At 55.3% G+C, this 18,968-nt stretch overlaps 7 protein-coding genes across 7 annotated transcripts; 4 read left to right on the forward strand and 3 right to left on the reverse strand.

Annotated features, from left to right (window-relative positions):
* Positions 1–889: 889 nt before the first annotated feature.
* Positions 890–1,884, forward strand: POSPLADRAFT_1042332 (hypothetical protein; the record flags this gene model as incomplete). The annotated part of the gene is made up of 5 exons (XM_024478084.1): positions 890–905; positions 1,089–1,153; positions 1,267–1,493; positions 1,590–1,624; positions 1,679–1,884. 5 exons carry the CDS (start codon positions 890–892, stop codon positions 1,882–1,884), a joined length of 549 nt encoding a protein of 182 aa, XP_024343846.1.
* A 707-nt stretch (positions 1,885–2,591) lies between these two features.
* Positions 2,592–4,025, forward strand: POSPLADRAFT_1063905 (hypothetical protein; the record flags this gene model as incomplete). Its single annotated transcript, XM_024481739.1, has 7 exons — positions 2,592–2,741; positions 2,796–2,804; positions 2,876–2,984; positions 3,036–3,095; positions 3,151–3,503; positions 3,531–3,570; positions 3,625–4,025. 7 exons carry the CDS (start codon positions 2,592–2,594, stop codon positions 4,023–4,025), a joined length of 1,122 nt encoding a protein of 373 aa, XP_024343847.1.
* A 153-nt stretch (positions 4,026–4,178) lies between these two features.
* POSPLADRAFT_1051210 (hypothetical protein) lies at positions 4,179–5,947 on the reverse strand (the record flags this gene model as incomplete). The annotated part of the gene is made up of 7 exons (XM_024480134.1): positions 4,179–4,350; positions 4,408–4,508; positions 4,559–4,724; positions 4,775–4,820; positions 4,870–4,944; positions 4,995–5,261; positions 5,320–5,947. 7 exons carry the CDS (start codon positions 5,945–5,947, stop codon positions 4,179–4,181), a joined length of 1,455 nt encoding a protein of 484 aa, XP_024343848.1.
* Positions 5,948–6,335: 388 nt separating this feature from the next.
* On the reverse strand, positions 6,336–11,475 carry POSPLADRAFT_1072163 (hypothetical protein; the record flags this gene model as incomplete). Its single annotated transcript, XM_024482494.1, has 8 exons — positions 6,336–6,863; positions 6,916–7,001; positions 7,054–8,502; positions 8,561–8,644; positions 8,705–8,768; positions 8,814–8,860; positions 8,917–9,488; positions 9,912–11,475. 8 exons carry the CDS (start codon positions 11,473–11,475, stop codon positions 6,488–6,490), a joined length of 4,242 nt encoding a protein of 1,413 aa, XP_024343849.1. The 3' UTR covers positions 6,336–6,487.
* An 869-nt stretch (positions 11,476–12,344) lies between these two features.
* POSPLADRAFT_1127868 (hypothetical protein) lies at positions 12,345–12,728 on the forward strand (the record flags this gene model as incomplete). The annotated part of the gene is made up of 1 exon (XM_024483673.1): positions 12,345–12,728. A coding segment is annotated over one exon (384 nt), but the record flags the coding sequence as incomplete, so codon positions are not given.
* Positions 12,729–13,566: 838 nt separating this feature from the next.
* POSPLADRAFT_1175792 (hypothetical protein) lies at positions 13,567–14,827 on the forward strand (the record flags this gene model as incomplete). Its single annotated transcript, XM_024488379.1, has 2 exons — positions 13,567–13,856; positions 13,919–14,827. 2 exons carry the CDS (start codon positions 13,567–13,569, stop codon positions 14,658–14,660), a joined length of 1,032 nt encoding a protein of 343 aa, XP_024343851.1. The 3' UTR covers positions 14,661–14,827.
* A 347-nt stretch (positions 14,828–15,174) lies between these two features.
* POSPLADRAFT_1127000 (hypothetical protein) lies at positions 15,175–18,752 on the reverse strand (the record flags this gene model as incomplete). The annotated part of the gene is made up of 5 exons (XM_024483577.1): positions 15,175–15,305; positions 15,364–16,552; positions 17,665–18,323; positions 18,373–18,554; positions 18,601–18,752. 5 exons carry the CDS (start codon positions 18,750–18,752, stop codon positions 15,175–15,177), a joined length of 2,313 nt encoding a protein of 770 aa, XP_024343852.1.
* Between the last annotated feature and the right edge of the window lie 216 nt (positions 18,753–18,968).

Here is an 18,968-nt window from a genome sequence, read left to right on the forward strand (position 1 = left end):
GTACTAAGAAGCAAGAATTATTTTGTAGACTGTGAAGTGGGCCACAACTGAATGCCTTCCGGACTGTTCGCAGAAACAGACCCGTTATGTCGGTTCGTGCCGTTTAGCAATTGACGAATATATAATGAGGGCTGGAGTTGATGACATAAGCAGAGGGATCATGTTTGAGCCAGCGAGAACAGGGCGGAGCCCGAAAATAACGTCTGCAACGCCTCGATTTGGTCCGGAGGAGGGGGGACCCTCCTCCAGATGCAAACATGGCAATCCAGACTCTTCAGCATATAAAATCACGGCAACAGTCGTTTCGAGTCTGGATGCGATCGCAGAACAGAATAGACCTCAGATCGTGTCGGCAACACGGCTGATCTGACTGGCCCACAAGGCATGCACTTACGCTTGAGAGCAGGTACGAGGCGGGTTTGTCTCGATTCCGCACCCCACCACAGCAAATGGATATGTCTTGAGATCGTTAGAGGCGAGTAAGAGTTGGGAACTTGCATAACTCATCAACTCCTAGTCGTAGCACAAGGGTGTCAACCGTGGGTAATATGTCGTCATACACGCTATCCGGCTTCGAGGTCTACGCAAGTCTCTCCTAGAATGTGTGGAGGCTGTATGTGGTGCTTGTCTTGCCTTAGATGTGTCTGGTTTGACTCATACAAGTCGCCTCGAATGGTATCGAGCAACAATCGCAGCACCTTCACTAACTACAGCTACGGCTCAACTGCTCACCTGAACCAGCCTGGTTTCAGCAACTCGCCGTTCAACAACTTCTAGGGAGGCTGAGCATCAGCGCCGCTGCCGCCACGGATGACATGCAGCCACAGATGAGCTCGAATGCTGCGGATGCGGACACTCACGCCATAGCAGCAGCAATCTGCAAATAGCAATGGCCACTACAAAGGGTACGTCATGTTCGGTATGTGTCTGCCCAACATGGGTGTCATTGACGAATTCCTGTACCATGCGCACATGGCAGCCTGTGCCTATGACAGGCATCATTCTTAATCGAAGATGAAGATGGATCGATATTGGTCTTGTCGTGGATGTTCACTACAAATGATATCCTCAGCACCATAACCCTCTAGCTCAGGCTCTACGACTCCCTGCGACGCGTTTGCGCTTGCAAGACATAGCTTATACAGAAAGACAGGTACGTTGGACTCATCACTTCGAGTGGCTGCCACAAACACTCCACTAGATTACATATGGTGAACGGGGATAACGCTGATAAAACACCTTAGTCCCACCATGACTTCTTACCAGGTATCGGGATGCTATGACTATGATATCGATCACGTTGTTCCCTGTTCTACTACCAACCAAACCCCCTCTCTCAGCCCGACTTTGCAGCTGCCGGTGCCAATGTCTACTCCATTTTCATCCGTGACTCAACTCTCTGCCGTGTCGACACACCATGTGCCCAATGCGAGTTCCTCGAAGGTCGCGGCGACCCCTCTCCCCCTGTCGACCCCGAGTCCCGATCCTGGGAGGTCAGCTGGCCGTCTAGCGCTGATTATCGGTCTAATTATTGGGCTGGTCTCCATATTACTGTCTGTCTTTGCTGTCGTCTGCTGCATCTGGCGTAGACGCTCACGGCAAGCCTATCGAGAGAGTTATAATGGTAAGCGATCCGCTATAGCTGCAGACATAACTGTTAGTGACCTGTATGCCATAGGAGCACCAGTGTCGCCGCGACAGCCAATGGAGATATCGCATAGCACGGCCACCCTCAGACCGCAGGAAACACATACTGCAGACGGAGACACGTCCGCCGCCGACGAGCTCGAGTGTCTATCTCACGCATCGCAGGCAACACGCACTTTTATCCATATAGAGGAGTACAGCATACCAGACGTACCACCTCCGCCGTACGATGAATGAAATCCTTAGGTCGTATATTTAGCCTGAGTAATCCGTGCGCACAGCACCAGTCTCTGCACGTTGTAACATGACCACACAAGAAGGGTTACTTTTGTGTAGACGCGCCTATCGGTTTTCCATTCGCTGTCATTCAATTGCAAATTCTTAACGTAAGGTGATATTTCCGTCTCAATAATACACAGGCACATGCAAGGACGACAATGATCTCAAATTCACAGCTCTGTACGTACTGATTCTCCTTACATCAGAGCACTTCATCCAAGTTCAGGAATACTGGAAGCTTTTAATAGACATAAGACCGCAGACAGAGGCAAATGTCCAAGTTCATTACGTATGCATCGCGCTAGAGGATCGCTCATGATTCCGCCGCGGGCTGAAGAATCCGCGGGGTGAAGCTCAATTGAGCGCTCAGGATGACAGACAAAACTCAGTTTGGCATTGACATGGACTGTTCAATTCCCAATTTTGATTCTTCTTAACGAATCAATCACACTACTCGCCTCCCATGCCTCGTGTCATGATAGATATGGGATAGCAACGGGCACTTCTCACATCGCAATCCGTGATTACCGTTGCTCATTAAATACTTGCAGCTCTCTCCTTCATTGACCGTATGTGACCTGCTCAAGTGAACCTCTGTCTTTACATTTCACTGAACGACTTGCCAGGTCTTCTCTCTCGGCTGGCGACTGCAATACATCCCAAGGATGATCATGCATCCGCCCTCTGCTAGACTTTTGTGTCTTGGTTGGCTTCCCATTCTGCTCGTTCCCCGTGTTCGCGCTTCCTTCACAATTTCGCCCGGGGGCACGACTCTACAGCAATGTTTGCCGACGGACCTCATCTGGACAGAAGAGGTATGTGGCAAATCACCACTGCATATATTGGTGCATGACACATCCGGCATGTAGCCTCCAATTGTATGTACGACTTCCCTCGTCCCAAGGCTGCAGCATGCTATGCTTGTTATCCCAACTAATAGGCCTTGTAGCATCTCTGGGCGGCGCCCAATGCTGAGGACTCACCGGGTGATCCGACTTTGCACGACTTCGGGATAATCAACAGCAGTTTTATACTTTGGACAGTGAACCTGCCAGTTGGTACGTAGCGCAAGTTCGTCTCTGCGTGACTCATATCAATTGCGTCTACAGGTCAAAACGTCAGTTTCACATACGTGCAGACTGCCAACCTATATTATATTTATTCATCTGGTACGTGTGGTCGCCTTACAGATCGATGCTTCTGCGTAGGCTGACGTGTTTATAGCTGAGTACATGGTGGTACCTGGGCAGGATGATTCTTGCCTCACAGGGAGCAGCTCGACTGGGACCTCGTCTGTCTTGCCCATTTCAGTGTCATCTTCGGCGAGTATTATATCAAGTAGCACGAGCCTCATCCCAAGCAGCACAAGCATCACCTCAGGCAGCACGAACACCATCTCAAGCAGTGCGAGCGCCATCTCAAGCAGCGCAAGCGCTAGCTCGGATCCTTCTGCATCGAAGACGCCCGCAGTCGCCAATGCTGACGGAAACAAACCAGCCCGGAATTTGGCATGGGTTGCGGGACTCGTAGTGGGACTCGCGGCTGTGATCATAGGTGTCATTGCCGCCTTCTTTATCGTACGCTGCCGGCGACGTCGACTGCAGACGCGACCTTTTCTGCATGCGGGCACGCTGCCGAATAACGGTATGTAAGCCTTGTGTGGCAGGGGTACTGCCAACTCATAGCTATCCGTCATAGAAATGAGCCAACCCAGAAGAGAGGGAGCAGGAGGATTGGAAGTAGCAGCGCATTTGCTTGGGGCCAGCCCGCAGATTCCAGAAGGACATTCTGCCATCACACCCCCTCCGCTGAGCTTTGACAGGGGCCCATTCACCTCTCATGATCAGTCGCATGATTCTCTACTGCACGGCGGAACAAGTGAGAAGGAGGGACTCAGCGGTGAGACTTTGTCGTCCTTTTTAAAGGGTCTCGTGGGGCTGACGAGCAATGCAACAGCAGCGTCCGAGATCAACATATCCACGTCCCCATCTACCTCTCGTGACGTTGATGGAGGGATTGCATTCTCTGACGATGGAGTTCCAGACATTCTTCCACCTGATTACGAAGATAGAAGACCAGCGACAATCCAAGTGAGATAGCCAGCAGCGGATCAACTGCCTGTCGGCGTAGTCACGCATCAAATAAGTTATTCATCCGATCGAAAGCAAGCACGACATGCGAGGCACATAAACATGAAATCCATCCGTAAGAATCAAGCAGAACAAGAAAAAATGTCGCAGGGCGTTGGCCGGTCAGGCCTTTTGTGCAGAGACCCGCATCATGATCTCTGAGATGATGTCGGCAGCGTGCGGGACACTCCCGCTTGTCACCTCCACCATTTTGTTCTTGAAGGCAGACGACGCCTTCAGCGCGTGCCAATATCTAACTACCAGAGCGAGCTCCATCTCCTTGACTTCGTCGTACCTGTATCGTCGCATCCGTCAAAACGTCATTTTGGGAATGTACATGTAGATTGCCTACCTCGTGGTGAACTCGCTGAACACCTCCGTGAGTAGTGTCTCAGGCGTCAGCTGCGACTCTAGATACTCCAGCGCAAGCTTCCTCAATCCGTCGAGCTCGAGCTACAGCACTCAGTGAGTAGGCGGACTAGTGAAGTACTTAGAAAACAGACCATGTGTGCGAGGCGGTATATCGAGCGGCACGAGGGTGGCAGTGGACGGTGAGGATTGCCGCTACGGTATCGGGCAAGGAATTCATCTTGACCCTTTGGATTCAGTGATGTCAGCGGTGCAAAGTCGATGAATCCCGTATATAGGTAATACAGCAACGCCTCCCAGCTATGGGCTACCCTGTCAGACGAACACCAATAAGCAACGTATGGACTTACGTGCGAGCTGCAGCACCGAGGAGGACAATCGTCGTTCCCTCGAATTCTACATTGTCCGGTTAGGCCGATGAACGAAAAAAGAGGGCAGCACAAACCTGAAGGAGAATACAAATCTACGCCTTCTCTCGGATTGATGATATCGAAAGAGTCGGTTGATGATTGCATGGAAGCTATTCTTACGGTCTCAGCAGCGGAAGTCCAGCTAAAAGAAGATTAGTACCTTCAACCTCAGCCTGTATGCTCTCGAGGGTGACACTGTCATCTGCTATCATCGAGTCGGCAGGAGTGCCTCCTGGAAGCGGACGCCTCGCACGTTGGCGGCAGTTCTCGCTTTGGACAACGACAATATCGTCGTCCTCGTCATCTTCCTCCTCGTCTCGCTCAAAGTCGCTGTCATAATCGTGTTGGTCGCATGTAAGGCTATAATCATCCAAGCTAGCTCCAACGGGTAGTTCAAATCCCTCAATGCTATTTTCTATGTTGAGTACTATTCTCGAGGTAATTAGCGGCTGACAAAAAAAAAAGAATCGCGTGGGTGCACTCACGGTCCTCACATCGCTCGTAATGGGACGCGAGGTCTTTCATGTTCGCATAGAACGCACGTGGGCAGCTTAAGCGACCGGTAGAATCACGTCTACGGAAGACTATGAATCGGGTATTGGATATGGGACGTGCCGTGAGGACGCGATGTATGAGGTTGAGAGTTGGGCTCGAGCGGGGAGTCGGCGCATTAGAAGAGCGTAGGGTGACGAGGACGATGGCTGCGTTCTCACGCTGCATGGTGTATGATGCTTCGTACATCTTTTGCGACAACAGTGTGCCGATGGTCGTCCGACCGTGGTCAAATGTGGCCTGACGTTTTAGTGCTTTTGTTGAGTACGTGTGATTTCCTAAGAGGGACTGAACAGAGACAGAGGCATAGACTGCGATGGTTGGTGTGGAATAGTCTCCAGGGAGCATATACAAGGACAGTCTACATTTTCTTTGCTTGCCTTCGATTGCCCGCGAAACCTTGAACATGAAGCCTGGCCAGAAGGCGTTGCTCATGCGAGGCTCAACTTCGACTCCCTCAGTCTCGGCAGAGTCAGTCAAGAGTTCCCGCAGGTTGTCAATTCTGAACCGCACGGAGAGGTCGAAGTCGGCTGCGTCTTGCTGGACTGTCATGGAAGCCATCCTGCAAGATGTTTTCTGGGGAAGATTTACGGAGTAGTCGAGCGAGGGAACGTCGGTATATCTGAGGCGAGCAGTAGTCCAGCAGGCGGAAGGTTATGTCCAAGTTATGTCATGCAAGGCGTGCACACAGCACGATATACGTAAAGAGCCGAACCCTCGTCCCTTCGATGGGTAGATCAGAACGTGCTATTGCAGCAAACGGTAGTAAAAAGGTCCTCTCGGGACGTTTCTGAACAAAAACGAGGACAGGAGGAAAGAGAACTAGAGAAAGACGACTGGGAAACGGTAGCGCGCGTGGGGATTGGGACGCGTCATGATCGCAAGCAGACGCGTGCAGTCACGCGCCATATACCAGGCCGCGCGTTACACCAGGTCGTCACGCCGTATATGGTAACCGACAAATGTACGCACATCCATTTGAGCATCCAATTCTAATATACATCAGGCATGCGCGTTTACTGCGACCAAGATAAGAAATAGTGAAGGAGCGAGAGGTTCGATGATATACAGTGTCACCAATGAATGCTATTCCGTTTCACTTCAATCGTCTTCGGACGAGGCGCTGTCGTACAGGAGCACGTAATCAGGATCCTGGACACGGGCATTGGGCGCGGCCACCATGTGCGATCTGCTGTCTTCATACATTTCCTCCTCGTCGTCAGACAAGGGTGAATCCGGTGCGTCCACTAGAGAGATTGACGAGTCAAACGAGCCATCCTCCGACGGCGGGCTGGAGGGCAGGGTAGCTGACACAGTAGGCGCAGAATCAGCAGTGGCGAAGTGCTCGTCAACTACGGTGGGTAGTCCGGCGCTCGCACCCTCCGCAGGCTGCGGCATGATGATAGACGAGGACGCCAGTGAGTGATCGTCATTCGACAGCGCAGACATTGCCCTCGTCATCTCAGCGACGGTTATGCTGTCCGAGAATCAGCAAACACAACGAATGCTCAATAATAAAGATGACTTACTCAACCCAAATGCTATGTCCAAACTGGTTGCCTTCACCATCACTGAGCCGCCAGTAGCTCACATATCGTCCCGGAATCTCAGGAGCCTGGGGAAAGCAATCAACAAACTTATGTTCATCATTGGCTAAGCACGCATACCTTCATTTCGCCAGCCACGATCTCGACCTCCACACCAGCTTTCACAGTGCCCACATGAGCCCGACGCGATGCGGCCTCATACGGCGCCAGCCGATCGCCAGCTACGTACACCAGTTCCGTGGACTCCGGCCACTCCGTCCTGCCATTGTTGAGCATCTTCCACGCCTTGACGAACTCGGCTCCAGGCGGAAAAATCTGGCCGTCGGGAATGTTGTTGTCTGACACAAAACTAGCGAGCAGCGGCTGCGGAACTGGCTCAGGAGAGGGCTCCCTTGCTGGCAGCGTCGTGCTCGAGACCACGCTGAAAATCGAGTTCCTGGACTGTTCGCTGACCGGGACAGTGTTGGACGAGCTACGATAGACCGTTTCGTCGAACACAGCGTGCAGAGGCCTTTCCCCGACGCGGGCCCCGAGGGGCCTACACAAGAGCGGCTCGCCAACCAGAGGCGACTCCTCGACGGCCTTGGAAATATCTTGCTCCTCGGCGGCCTTGGGCTGCTCAACAATCATCGCACCCGGCATCATTTCCTCCTCCACAGTCATAGCGGCATTCGGTGTTCCAGTAGGCGTGGTCGGCTGGAGGAGATGTTTCAGCATAGACGTCAGCTCTGGCCAGAGTTCGCGCCATTCGTTATTCACAGGTCCAAGCCGGGGAATGGAAGTGGAGGAGGTAGTAGATGGTGTCGTTAGTCCTCCAAGCGTGGACTCCCCCTCGATGCGTTGATCCTTCTCAGTATTCGTCTCGCCGTAATCAATTAGACGCTCCTCAGCCTCTGTGACGTGCGGCTGCCCGACGGGAGACACCGATTGTTCCAGCGCCATAGGAACGGTCAGAGGTGATGATGCCACAACCTCCGGTTCTGCGGTAGGAGTAGAGATAACGTCGTTCACCAATCGTCCAAGAAGCGTGGAATCCGCAATGGCCACATTTCCCAGCAGAGATGTAGGCCGTACCCCTTCGTCCCAGTGGTTGTTGTTCAATGATTCCAACGGAGTGAGATCTGGGAAACTGGTAGGAAAGTCTATCGCGGTGGGGGCCAGGCTTGAAGTACGTGTTATCGACTCGTCCGACACACCCTCCGAACGTTCATGGCTTTCGACGTCCTCCGGAATGAGTGAGGTTGAGGTGTTCATCCATGTACTATCCGCGACATCAGGCTTGTTGCTCGAGTAAGCTTGGATGGTTACGGGATTCCTGCGGCATTCCTCAGTCGCCATGAGTTCTTCCACCAAACTACATTCTCGCCCCGACTCGGATGGCATCGTACGCTCGAGCTGGTCCAACAGGTCATGCATAGCCGGCTGCGCAGCTTCCGGTCTCCGGACAGCGGGGATTGTAGCGTCCGGCTTTCTCATCTTCAGGAACGGATGTGCAGGCGGATGCACGGGGAATGGAAGGGCCTCACAGGATTGACAGAGGTCGAAGTCCAGACAAGAAGAATGCATGCACTGTATAACGTAAACGATCACTATAATTTAGTTCTGTGGGAGTCGGACGATGACATACCTTGTAACGGATGCCAACGATCTGATTCCGGCAAACATTGCAAACAGCGCCATGAATTACATTCGAACCCAGTGCGTTGCGGACCTGGAATGATAAAGGGACCGGCCTCAGATCAGGATCATATGAGGCATCATAAACACTAACTATGAGATTGTCAGGTCTTTCGATCTTCACAAAGCCGTGGTCAGGGTGTTGCTCTGCAGTAATTCTACTAAAATGTGAGATACGCTTCACATACGCTATGTATACTCACTGGAAACACGAGGAGCACGTGTCGAAGTCAGGGCAGTTCATGCATTTCTGTAGACAGGGTTGGATTAGTAACGGCAGGTAGTAGTTGGTTAATTCAGCCATACGTAGCGGTCTCCCTGGATCCTCGAGTCGCAAAGGTTGCATTTGGCTTGGTGAATGATTGGCGAGGGAGCCCGTATAACCACAGGCTCCATAGACTCTACAGGAGACGGGGAACGAGGGGCGCCGACCTCGTCGTTATCAGAAAAGACGGTGTGCACAATCACTTCACCCGGGCGGTCGATCTCGAAGAATTGGTGTCGAGGACCATGCGTAGCGAGCAGACCGGGCTGTGCGATGCACGAACTGCACAGGTCATAGTCGGGACAATCCAGACACTTGTGTCTAATCCCGACAACCTGGTCATGACAGTTATCGCAGAATACGTTGCGATGAACTGGAAGATCCCCGCTTGTCTGTCCGGTGGGAACGCGTATGGGAGACATAGGTTCTCGCGGAGGACTTGCAGATGTGGATTGAGCCTGCGTTTCGGACAAGCGAGCATTCACCAGGCGCTGGCGGGCACGGTAGTAGGCGTCGATAGACCCTGGTCTGGAAATAGGGAAGAAGTGATGCGTAGGATCATGCACCTCGTATGCACGAGACTTGCAGATGCATGACGAACAGTAGTCAAAATCTGTCACACCAAGGTTGAGAATAGGTCCACCACGTCCGTCGCGATGACAATCACGTACCATCACACTCAAGACACTTGAATCTTACTCCTGGGAAACGACGTTTGTTACAACCGTCGCAAGTGATACCCATATGCGTCATCTGCTTATAATCATTGCCACTGAGAATCGGGAGGAAGGAATGATTTGTCGAATGTTGTTCCAAAACCCCAGGGCGAGCAATGCAAGCGCTGCACAGATCAAAATCTGGTTGAAACCCGTCAGACGATCGTATACAGATATTCAAATAGGAAAGAACCAACCGCGACAGTCCAAACATTTGAACCTGACCCCTGTCAAATCAAGTTTCTCGCATCCATCACATGTAATACCCCTGTGGATGATTGCGGGAGAAGACACAAAGGCGTGATTCTCCATCGACTGACCACGCTGGGGAGTCCACGAGGTAGTCCAACCGGGCGCGGGAGACACAAACGACGGCAGGGGAGGCGGTGGTGGGACTGCGAAATGCGGAGGTGGCATATAGGGCATAAAGCCCTCTGGAGGAATCTGGAATTGAGGCGGCGGAGGTACAAAGAGAGAGCACGGGGGCTGAGGGAAAGGCGACCTCACTTGTGGTGAGCCCCAACCAAAGTCGGACTGCCCACTTGCCCACGTCTTACCAGGTGAGGGGGGCATAGAGAGGTCATTATGCCGATGGTAGCCGGGGGCTATTGAAGTACGAGCATGCAGAACAGACGTATCATTTCCCTGGCTGCGCCGTGGGCCGCAAGAGCTCGAATTTGCTCGGCCGCAGCCAGGTCCGTGCGCGGACGGCCTGCGATACTCCCACCCATCTCCAAAGGACCTCTTCATTGTACGCTCAATATTGACCATGACGTTATCGATAATCGTTTCGATCTCAGCCTTGGTCCGCGACACCGAACAGCAATTGACCGAATGACCTTGCGAAGAAACGTTGGCAGGAGTTGCCTGCAGCGTAGCGACGGGATTGCGTGTGCCCCCGGGGCCCGAAGCTTGATGCTGCGCGGACTGCCGCGATGACTCGGGGTGCTGCGCCCCATCAGACCGAGATGCTTGAAGGGTGCCTGGGCCCAACTCGCTCGAGGGAGAGTCCATCACGATATCGTCTCTGTTGTTCGTAGGCACCAGTGGGGTCACAGCAGATGTGTTGCTTGATGCAGTCGGGTAAAGCACAGGCGGCGGCGGAATCACAAGAGAGGACCGTGCGGACTGCACGTTGGACCAGTGTACGGGGCACATCACAGGCGGAGGGGGAATGACAAACAACGGCTCATTGTCATTTCCAGATTGTGCCGCTGTGAAGTCTTGAACACGAGTGGACTGACTGCGTTGTGTGTTTGGCAGAGTCGAAGAATTCGAGGCATCAGTAGCATTCATTTCCGTCTGGAATACGTCGAAGATAGACCGCGTCGGCGGCTTGTCCGTGGACGCACTAGCGACGGTCGAGGGCTCCTCAGATAACAGATCGAACAGAGAAGGCCTGACAGTCCTGACGCTACTCCCGGTCGCAGGCGAGTCGGTCCTGTCGGGCCTCGGAGGTAATGGTCTTGGCGTCGGCTGAGATTGAGGTGGACTGGGTGGCAATATTGTTATTGTGGGGGAGGCACCGGGGGAGGGCGGCCCCGAAGGAGAAGACGGTGAGAGGGGACCGACGGTAGAACGTGTCGTCGTCCGTTCGCGCAGGCGGTCAATGATCAACCGACGCTCGTCGCCTTTCCTTCTGCGGATGCTGGCCGCAGTCCAGTCGACGACGGTCGCCGAACTCTGACTAGCGCCCTCGGTACCCGTGCAGGCACTGTCGAGGCTGGAGGTGGAGATCATGCTAGTACGATTGCTCGAGCTTGCGCGGGGTGACTTGTGGGGGGTCTCGTCCACCACAGAGAACTTGAGAATCGCCCCGGGCCAGGTACGACCTTGATAGGGGGCTATATGCTCATTGTATTCCTCCGCGGAGTGGGCTTCCATGCCAATCAAGATGCGGCGTGCGGCCGCTGAAGAATTAGGCGAGAATAATAACTTGGACAGATAAAAGGAATGGGACACTGGGAAGACTTTGTACAACTGTACAGGCGCCGGGTCGGTGAGACTGATGTCGGCGGGAAAGAGGATGTCTCCAAGTATTCACCTGATTATACAACTGCTCGTATGTAGGAAACGTATCTCCGAAAGTGAACCTCCTCGTCTCGTTGTGGTAGGTTGCCTTGACTGTGAACATATTGCTCGGGGTACTGGGAGTACAGAGCAGAGGGGAGGCCGAGGTCTGCGGCCGCGTCGTCATCTACTTATAGTACCTAAGCGCTCAAGCTGTCATTGGGCGCTGCGGGACATATATCACGTGTATGGACCTGGCTCTCGACTACCAGCTGCTCTCCTCGACAAGATTTGACCCAGGTCTCCGTAACGTTACATGGAACACGGACGCTAATGATGGCATTATATCTCCGTATTTATTGCTGAGGTACAACCGGGACAGGCTATCGCAGGCCGTGCAAGAACATGGCTGGCCGGAGGCGCAATGTCTAACATACGACGAACTGGAGGCAAAGTGTGATGAGGCAGTTCACAGAGCATGTTCAGGTCAACCTGGTGGTGCTTCCCTCAAGGTAGGCAGGCTGTTCTATCTTCACGAGAAGTGCTCAGCTCTCCGCTAGCTTCGCATTCTCCTGGACCGCCGGGGTGTACTTACGGTCACCGCATCCTCTACGGGCCCGCTGCTATTCCTTGACCCTGCTGCACCATCTCAGCATATCCCGACGTCTCTGGAATCTTTATCCTCACTGCAGTCTCTCTCCTATTCCGTTGGGACACCATTGACTATCCGCGTCGACGTTTGTCCGTCTAACGCGTCCCTCTTTACCCGCACAAAGACAACTCATCGGCCAGACTACACTATGGCTCGCGATCGTATGGGAATTCCGCCTCTGCCTGCGCCATCAAATTCGGACGTTCTGTTATATACATTCGACGATGAGCTCATGGAGACCTCAATACGCAATATAGCCTTCCTTCGCCGAAATCCTCCTTGTTGGGTCACCCCGAGGAAGGAGACCGGTTGCCTTCCAGGAGTAATGCGCCGTTGGTTGCTCGAACAGGGACGCATTGTTGAAGCAAGCGAAGGAGAACTCTCGAAGCGCGATCTGGTTGATGAAGAAGTCGTTCTGACATTCAATGGGGTCGAAGGTTGCCGCTGGGGTCGGATTGTATTGACATCGACCTGAAAGATGGTCTAGAACCTATAGCCCTCGTTTTGCTTTTGACCTATCGGGTGCTGTGCTGTTGTGGTATCTCCTTAATGAGTCTCCGCCGTCCTAAGATCATACATTGCTGCAGTCAACGTCAAGATAAGAGAGAACAGGTGTCACCTCCGTATCCTTTGGCAATTAACACCGATGCATCTGTCATGGTATGTATCATGGGACAAGGGATTACCGGTTGTGCGAACATGCCTACAAACCTAATACTCCGAGCTCATTGTCCAGGCCCGTAAATCATATCGTGACCGGATTGATCCACATCTTTAGGCTTTTGTATGAGGATAAAACAATCTTCACGCCTTATGGCTGAGCAACACTGTCAGGCTTGGTACACTTTTGAAACGTCCACACCAGTTAAGCACTGCAAGACGCGCGCGGGACATATAAATCAGTCACGTGGTACGCGTCTCGCCGCACACCTCTTGGAGAGAAGCGGAGATGAGGACCAATGCGCGACTGAAATCCGCGGCTCAAGATTCTGAGCTTGCGGTCGTTTTCTATGTTGGTAGAGGACTTTGGCAATTCATGGCAACGTGTACGCCGTGCTGCAAGTTTCACACCTCTATGCATACGCCTCAATCACTCGGTCCGCGCTGCAATTGGAACGCTCCCACCCCATGACCGGGTGGCCATCGCCTCTTCGTGGGCGCGCATCTTACTCCATGCTAGCTCCATCTCGTTCAACTCAGGCTTCTTTCCCCACTGCATCTAACCTTGGAGAACGGTCGTGAGACTAGCTCAGTGCATATCTGCCTTCACCTCCCCTGCGCTAGTGCTACAGCCACCCCTTCCTTCCGCCACAATGGGCAGCGGTAGTCACCGAGAGGTCCATCATCCAACGCTGTATTATGAGGACGGGAACGTCGTGCTCTCCGCCCAGACGCAGGACCGCGAACTCCACTACTTTCGCGTGCACCAATCCATCCTATGCAGGCACTCGCCGATCCTCGCCGACATGTTCTCAATCCCACCTCTCAGGGTATCCGCCTCACGCGACACGCTCGCGGAGGTATATGACGGTGTGCCGCATGTCCAGATGCCGGACAGCGCAGAAGATCTCGCCAGCTTCCTTCATGTCCTCTACGACCCCCTGTACGTCACATGCCCCCCGCGCATCCCACTGACACACCGGCACTGACACATGCAGCACGCAGGGGGACCGCCTACAAGCGGTTCAACCCCGACACCCCCGTGCTCGTGCAGGGCACCCTCAAGCTCGCAACAAAGTACGAGTGCGACGCCCTCCGCACGCGCATCGTCGAGAACCTCGAGGCCGACTGGCCGCAGACCCTCGCGCAGTGGGACGCGCGCCGCGCCGAGGGCATCCTCGCGCGCTCCGAGCACTCCCAGCAGTTCACCGGCAAGGTGAACGGCCTCTACCTCGACGACCGCCTCCCCGAGCCCGCCTCCGCCATCCGCATCGCGTCCGACTACCACATCCCCAGCATCCTCCCCGCCGCGTTCTACCAGCTCGCGCTCCTCAGCACCGACGCCGACTGGGACACCTACCGCGCGAACCCCGGCAAGCACCTGCGCTTCGGCGCGCGCACCGCGCGCTGGCGGCTGCTCGACAAGCGCGACCTCATGCGCCTCGTCCACGGCCAGCGCCTGCTCGCGTCGTATACGCGGGAGATCGGGACCATCATCTTCGGCAAGCGCTGTCAGCGGGGCATAAAAACGTGCGCGAAGGCCCGGGGCGATTGCTGGAAGTACTTCCAGGAGGATGCTCCAAATTCCATGGACGACCCCCTCGACATCCTATACGACTGCTCCCGGCTTGATACCCTCTTCACCGATATTCCGTGCGCGGCATGCGTCGCAGACATCGCAACCATGGCAGAAAAGAAGCGGCGAGAGCTGTGGCGGAGCCTGCCCGCATTCTTCAATCTTCAGTGATGCAGATTTTGTCGTCAGCCCCTGGGACCTGTACTACCATACCCGCTTCGTATTCACCCTTGTATGTCTAGGTATCTTCTTGCTGCCTCGTATGATTGTACCTGTATCAAGTATCACCCACTGTGTACTAGTATGTAGGTGCTCGTCGAAAACTAACTGCTCCCCTGAAGCTGCGCTGGAAGATGCAGAATGCTATTATTTTACTCTAATGATAAGAATACACAGAGAGCGCATGAAAGGTCGTGAGCGTTACAACACTATGCGTACAAGAAAGCATTGTGGACGATGACGACCATCTGGGGTCCCATGCCATATGAAGTTTAATTTATATGCAAGTAGGCAAAATAATCGTACACCTATTGGTACACTTCAGCCGTCTGCTTTTGATGTGCACAGAACGCGGCTGAGGGATGAGGGGTTAATAGTGTGAGAACACAACGATGTGAAGGAGGGGAGGAGGGCAGATATGCAAAATATGCAAAACGAGCGATCTAAACATATGAGGGAATCATGATCATGGCCGGCGCAGGAAAGCAGAGTTTCCTTGGGCGCGGTCGCATTTCTTCGCGATGCGAAGGGCGCTTTCGAGAGCACGTTCAACCAGGCCTCTCGACGGACTGGACACAGGTGTGTGCGCTAATAGATCTGAGGAGATATCGGGAATTAGATGGCAGTTCTGCGGGGAAGTCATTGTAAAACCCACCCTTGTACTGCAAGACATATCGCATCACCCGCTGCGTCGGCTGGATAGCAAGATCCCTGACAGTCAACTTCTTCTCCTCCGCGGTCGGTGCGACAGGCGACGGCAGCGTGCCAGCCGAGGACGGTAAGTGGTACAGCGACGACGGCATGCTCTTGCGCTTCCACGCACTCAACGTCCGCGAGAGCGACCCAGCGGGACCCGTCACCTTCCCGACGCTCGCCGTGCTCCCGTGTTTGACGTATCCGTGCGGCTGCGACACAGGCGACAGACCAAACGCAAGCCCAGTGCCCAGCGCAGCGGTGAACATACCGCCGCTCTCGCCCATGCCGAACAGCGACATCCGGCGTGCCTCCGGCACCTTGGGCTTCGGGAGCCCGAGCCCGCCCTGGCTCAGACTCCGTGTCGAGAGCGGCGGCGCAGGTGCAGGTGCAGGTGCAGGCGCTGCGCCCTTCCCGCCCTTCTGCCGGACTCCGAACTCGTCATGACCGTGTGCGCTCGCCGACACGTCGTTGACCTTGCGCGCGAGCTTGCGGCCGCGCTTGTCCTTCTCCTCGGGGTCTGCGAAGAACTCGCCGACGGTTCCGCACCACGCAACGAATGCGGCCTCGAGGTCCTCCTCACAGCCAATGAAGGCCGCGCTCACGCCCCACGCCGACGGGTCGTCGACAAGCCGCACCAACAACGCGTCCGAGGCCTCTAGGAGGGCAGGTACGTACGAGAGCAGCAAGGAGAACATCGGATGCGACGACTGGGCGTTGAGCAGCTGCCGCAGTCGAGCCTGGTAGTTCCGCTCCGTCCGCACGAGCTCTCGGCAGCATAGCAGCGCGCGTCTTGCCGTGCGCCACTCCTCCGCATCCTCCGCATCCTCCTCAGCTTCCTCCACGGTCCCTTCCAGGCCCTCCTCGTCCTCCGAGTCGCTCTCTCCACCCAGCTGGAACCGCGTGCTTGCCCTCCACGGCGACCCCGAGGAGTTGCCATAAACGAATGACGGGCGCCAATCACGGCTATCACAGTCGCTCCCATGTCCTTGTTGACTGCTCGTGGGCGTGCGGCTCGTGCTAACGCGCGACCGCCCCTCCTTCCAGAGCTTGTCAAGCTCCTGCACGAGCACTTCGTCCGGGACATCTGCCATCGCGAGCGTCCACCGCCGCATGGCCATGGGATCGCTGTCGAGGAAGCTCGTGTGAGTCTGCGGCGGCCGTTGCGTATGGCGTGGAAACGGGAGCGAGGCGTGTCCGTGAGTGTCGAGGGATGCTCGATGTGAAGGGAGCTCTCTTGTCATTTGTGATGTGAACAACGTTGCCGGAGCTTCCGGCGTGGGTGCTGGCGCAGGCACAGGAATGCTCTCGCGCGTTGGCGTCATCTTCTTCCGCATCGAGGAAAAGGTGCTGCTCATGGCGTGACCGAGCGCGCTGCCCCCGTGCCCGTCGTCGTCGCCATCAGGGAAGTCTCCCACCTTGTCAAGATGGGTCGAGTTGGGGTTCCCCCCGCTGGCATACAGGCTCTCGCCGTATGGGTCGAAGCTCCCAGGCTGGACGGCTAGTTCCTGTTTCGCAAGCTGTGCAGCGCGTTCAGGGGAACGTTTCTGGATGTTCAAACGGGATGTGAGTGCAGCAAGCTCGGGGGAAGACAGCCCAGTCCAGGCCAGCTGCGCGAGTGCGTTCGCCGAGCTCTTTTTCCGTCCAGAGAGGGTGTTGGGCGCGGACGGCGAACGCGGTGACTGCGTAAGGGAATCAGGCTGATTGACGTAAGCAGATAGAAGGTCACGTAAATAGAAGCACGGAAGCAGAGTCAGTTTCGAGGATCTCCACAAGGACAGCCGTGCACACGTACGATATCGAGACCGAAGGGCGCCTCGGGGTTGATCGGTGGCAGGACTGCTCCGCTGACACCAGCATCACATCGCGTGCGTGCCTGGGTCTTGGATCGTCGCAGCCCCCATGCTGCAACTGGACTCGCCGGGGCGCTTGCGGACGTCTGCGATGGGCGCCGTTTCTTAAGTTTACGGGGCGCATGAGCGCGGCTGTTGCTCGTCGCACGCGTCAGTGCCCTTGGGTCCTCTTCCTCTTCTTCTACAACGCACGTGGAGATAGTGGGCTCGATGGGAGACACGATAGGGGAAGTGTCGTCAGGCGTCGTTAGCGGGGTCGTGTCGGACGAGAAATGAGATGAAGACAAGCATGCCGAGTGAGAAGTGGAACTGGAATGCGATTGTGATCCCGAACTGCTGCCGCCACTACCATGGGACTGCGGGATGGGTCTAGGGGCTCGTGAAGGATCGGCGTGCCCACTTTCACTCACCGCACTACGCGTGCGGAAGAACTTGCTGGCTTTCAGTGACCGCGGAGACTCGTCCTTGTGACCAGATGGGACATGCAGGCTCAGAGCGCGCCATATGCGCGAGCCAGTTCCGGTGCAGCTGGAAGACGGGCTAGGCAACGGATTCATCAAAGAGTTCGGACGCGTGATCGACTTCTTGAGCTTCCTCCTCCCATGTTGAGGAGTCGCTGGGAAGCTCGTAAGCGTCGAGGGCAATTGATGGCCGGCCAACGGAAACGAGTTTCGGTAGGTGGGGATACTGGCCTTATCTGCCCAGCTCAGGCGCGAGGTGTAGCCGTGTGTCGGATTGGTATGCTCAGACAGCGACTGGCTCGCCAGCGTCCTTCCATGCGGAGCACGGCCCGAGGAAGATGCCTCCGGGATGGTGAACGTCAAGTCGTGCCCCGGTTCGGACACAGTGTGGTCGCAGTACGGATAGACGTCTTCCTGCGGCTCGTCAGATGGCGCGACGATGGACACAGATTTCGCCTTGCGGACGTCCGACTTTGGCGGGACGGGCGGGGGCGTGCTCAGTACGGGAGGATCGTGCATGAGCGCGTCAACGAGCTCATCGTATTTTGAACGTGGGCGGTCGCCTGATGAGTGAGCGGGAGCAGCCCGTGCAGACGGCGCGAGGATCTCTGCAGCGAGATTGGCACACGTCACACATGGAGGGTTCGGGACACGTACGAGGTTCGGCGTGCGCGTAGCCTGCGTATTGAGCCGTGTCGAGAAACGACGTCGGCGCGTCCTCGGTCTCGAGCACGGAATGGCAGTCTGCGCTCTCGTTGGAGTACACCGACGACGACGAGCCCGAGGGATCGAGTGGTGGCGGGATCTCTGGGAGAAGACGCTGCCTACGCGGCGTACACCTGCTTATATTGAGAAACTGATAGGCTATTCGGGAGCGCGACTTACTCGATATGTGCTGTCTCGGCGACGCGAGGCTTGTCGTCGAAGTAGCTGCGCATGCTTATCGCCGCCGTCGCGCCTGGTTGCGAGGAAGCTAGAGACGGACAGGGAAGAGCATGAGGGGAGATAGGAAGGGGCGACTGGGTGAGAACAGCCATGCAGCGGGCGACGCAGAAAGGCGTCGAGAGCGAGGCTTGTTCGAGTGGGCCTATCGCGTTTATACAGCCACCCCCATGCATCAGTCCTGACGTCATTCCCACGGCCCTCTTTGCTCTCCGCCAGGCCACATTTATAACTCAGCTGCCTGTTACAATCTCCGCGAACATCAGCTCTCTTTTCCCCCGCAGATCGGACGTCACTGGCCCCCAGGGCGC

The sequence above is a fragment of the Postia placenta genome (assembly GCF_002117355.1).
Source record: "Postia placenta MAD-698-R-SB12 unplaced genomic scaffold POSPLAscaffold_1, whole genome shotgun sequence".
Lineage (NCBI taxonomy): Eukaryota > Fungi > Basidiomycota > Agaricomycetes > Polyporales > Adustoporiaceae > Rhodonia > Rhodonia placenta.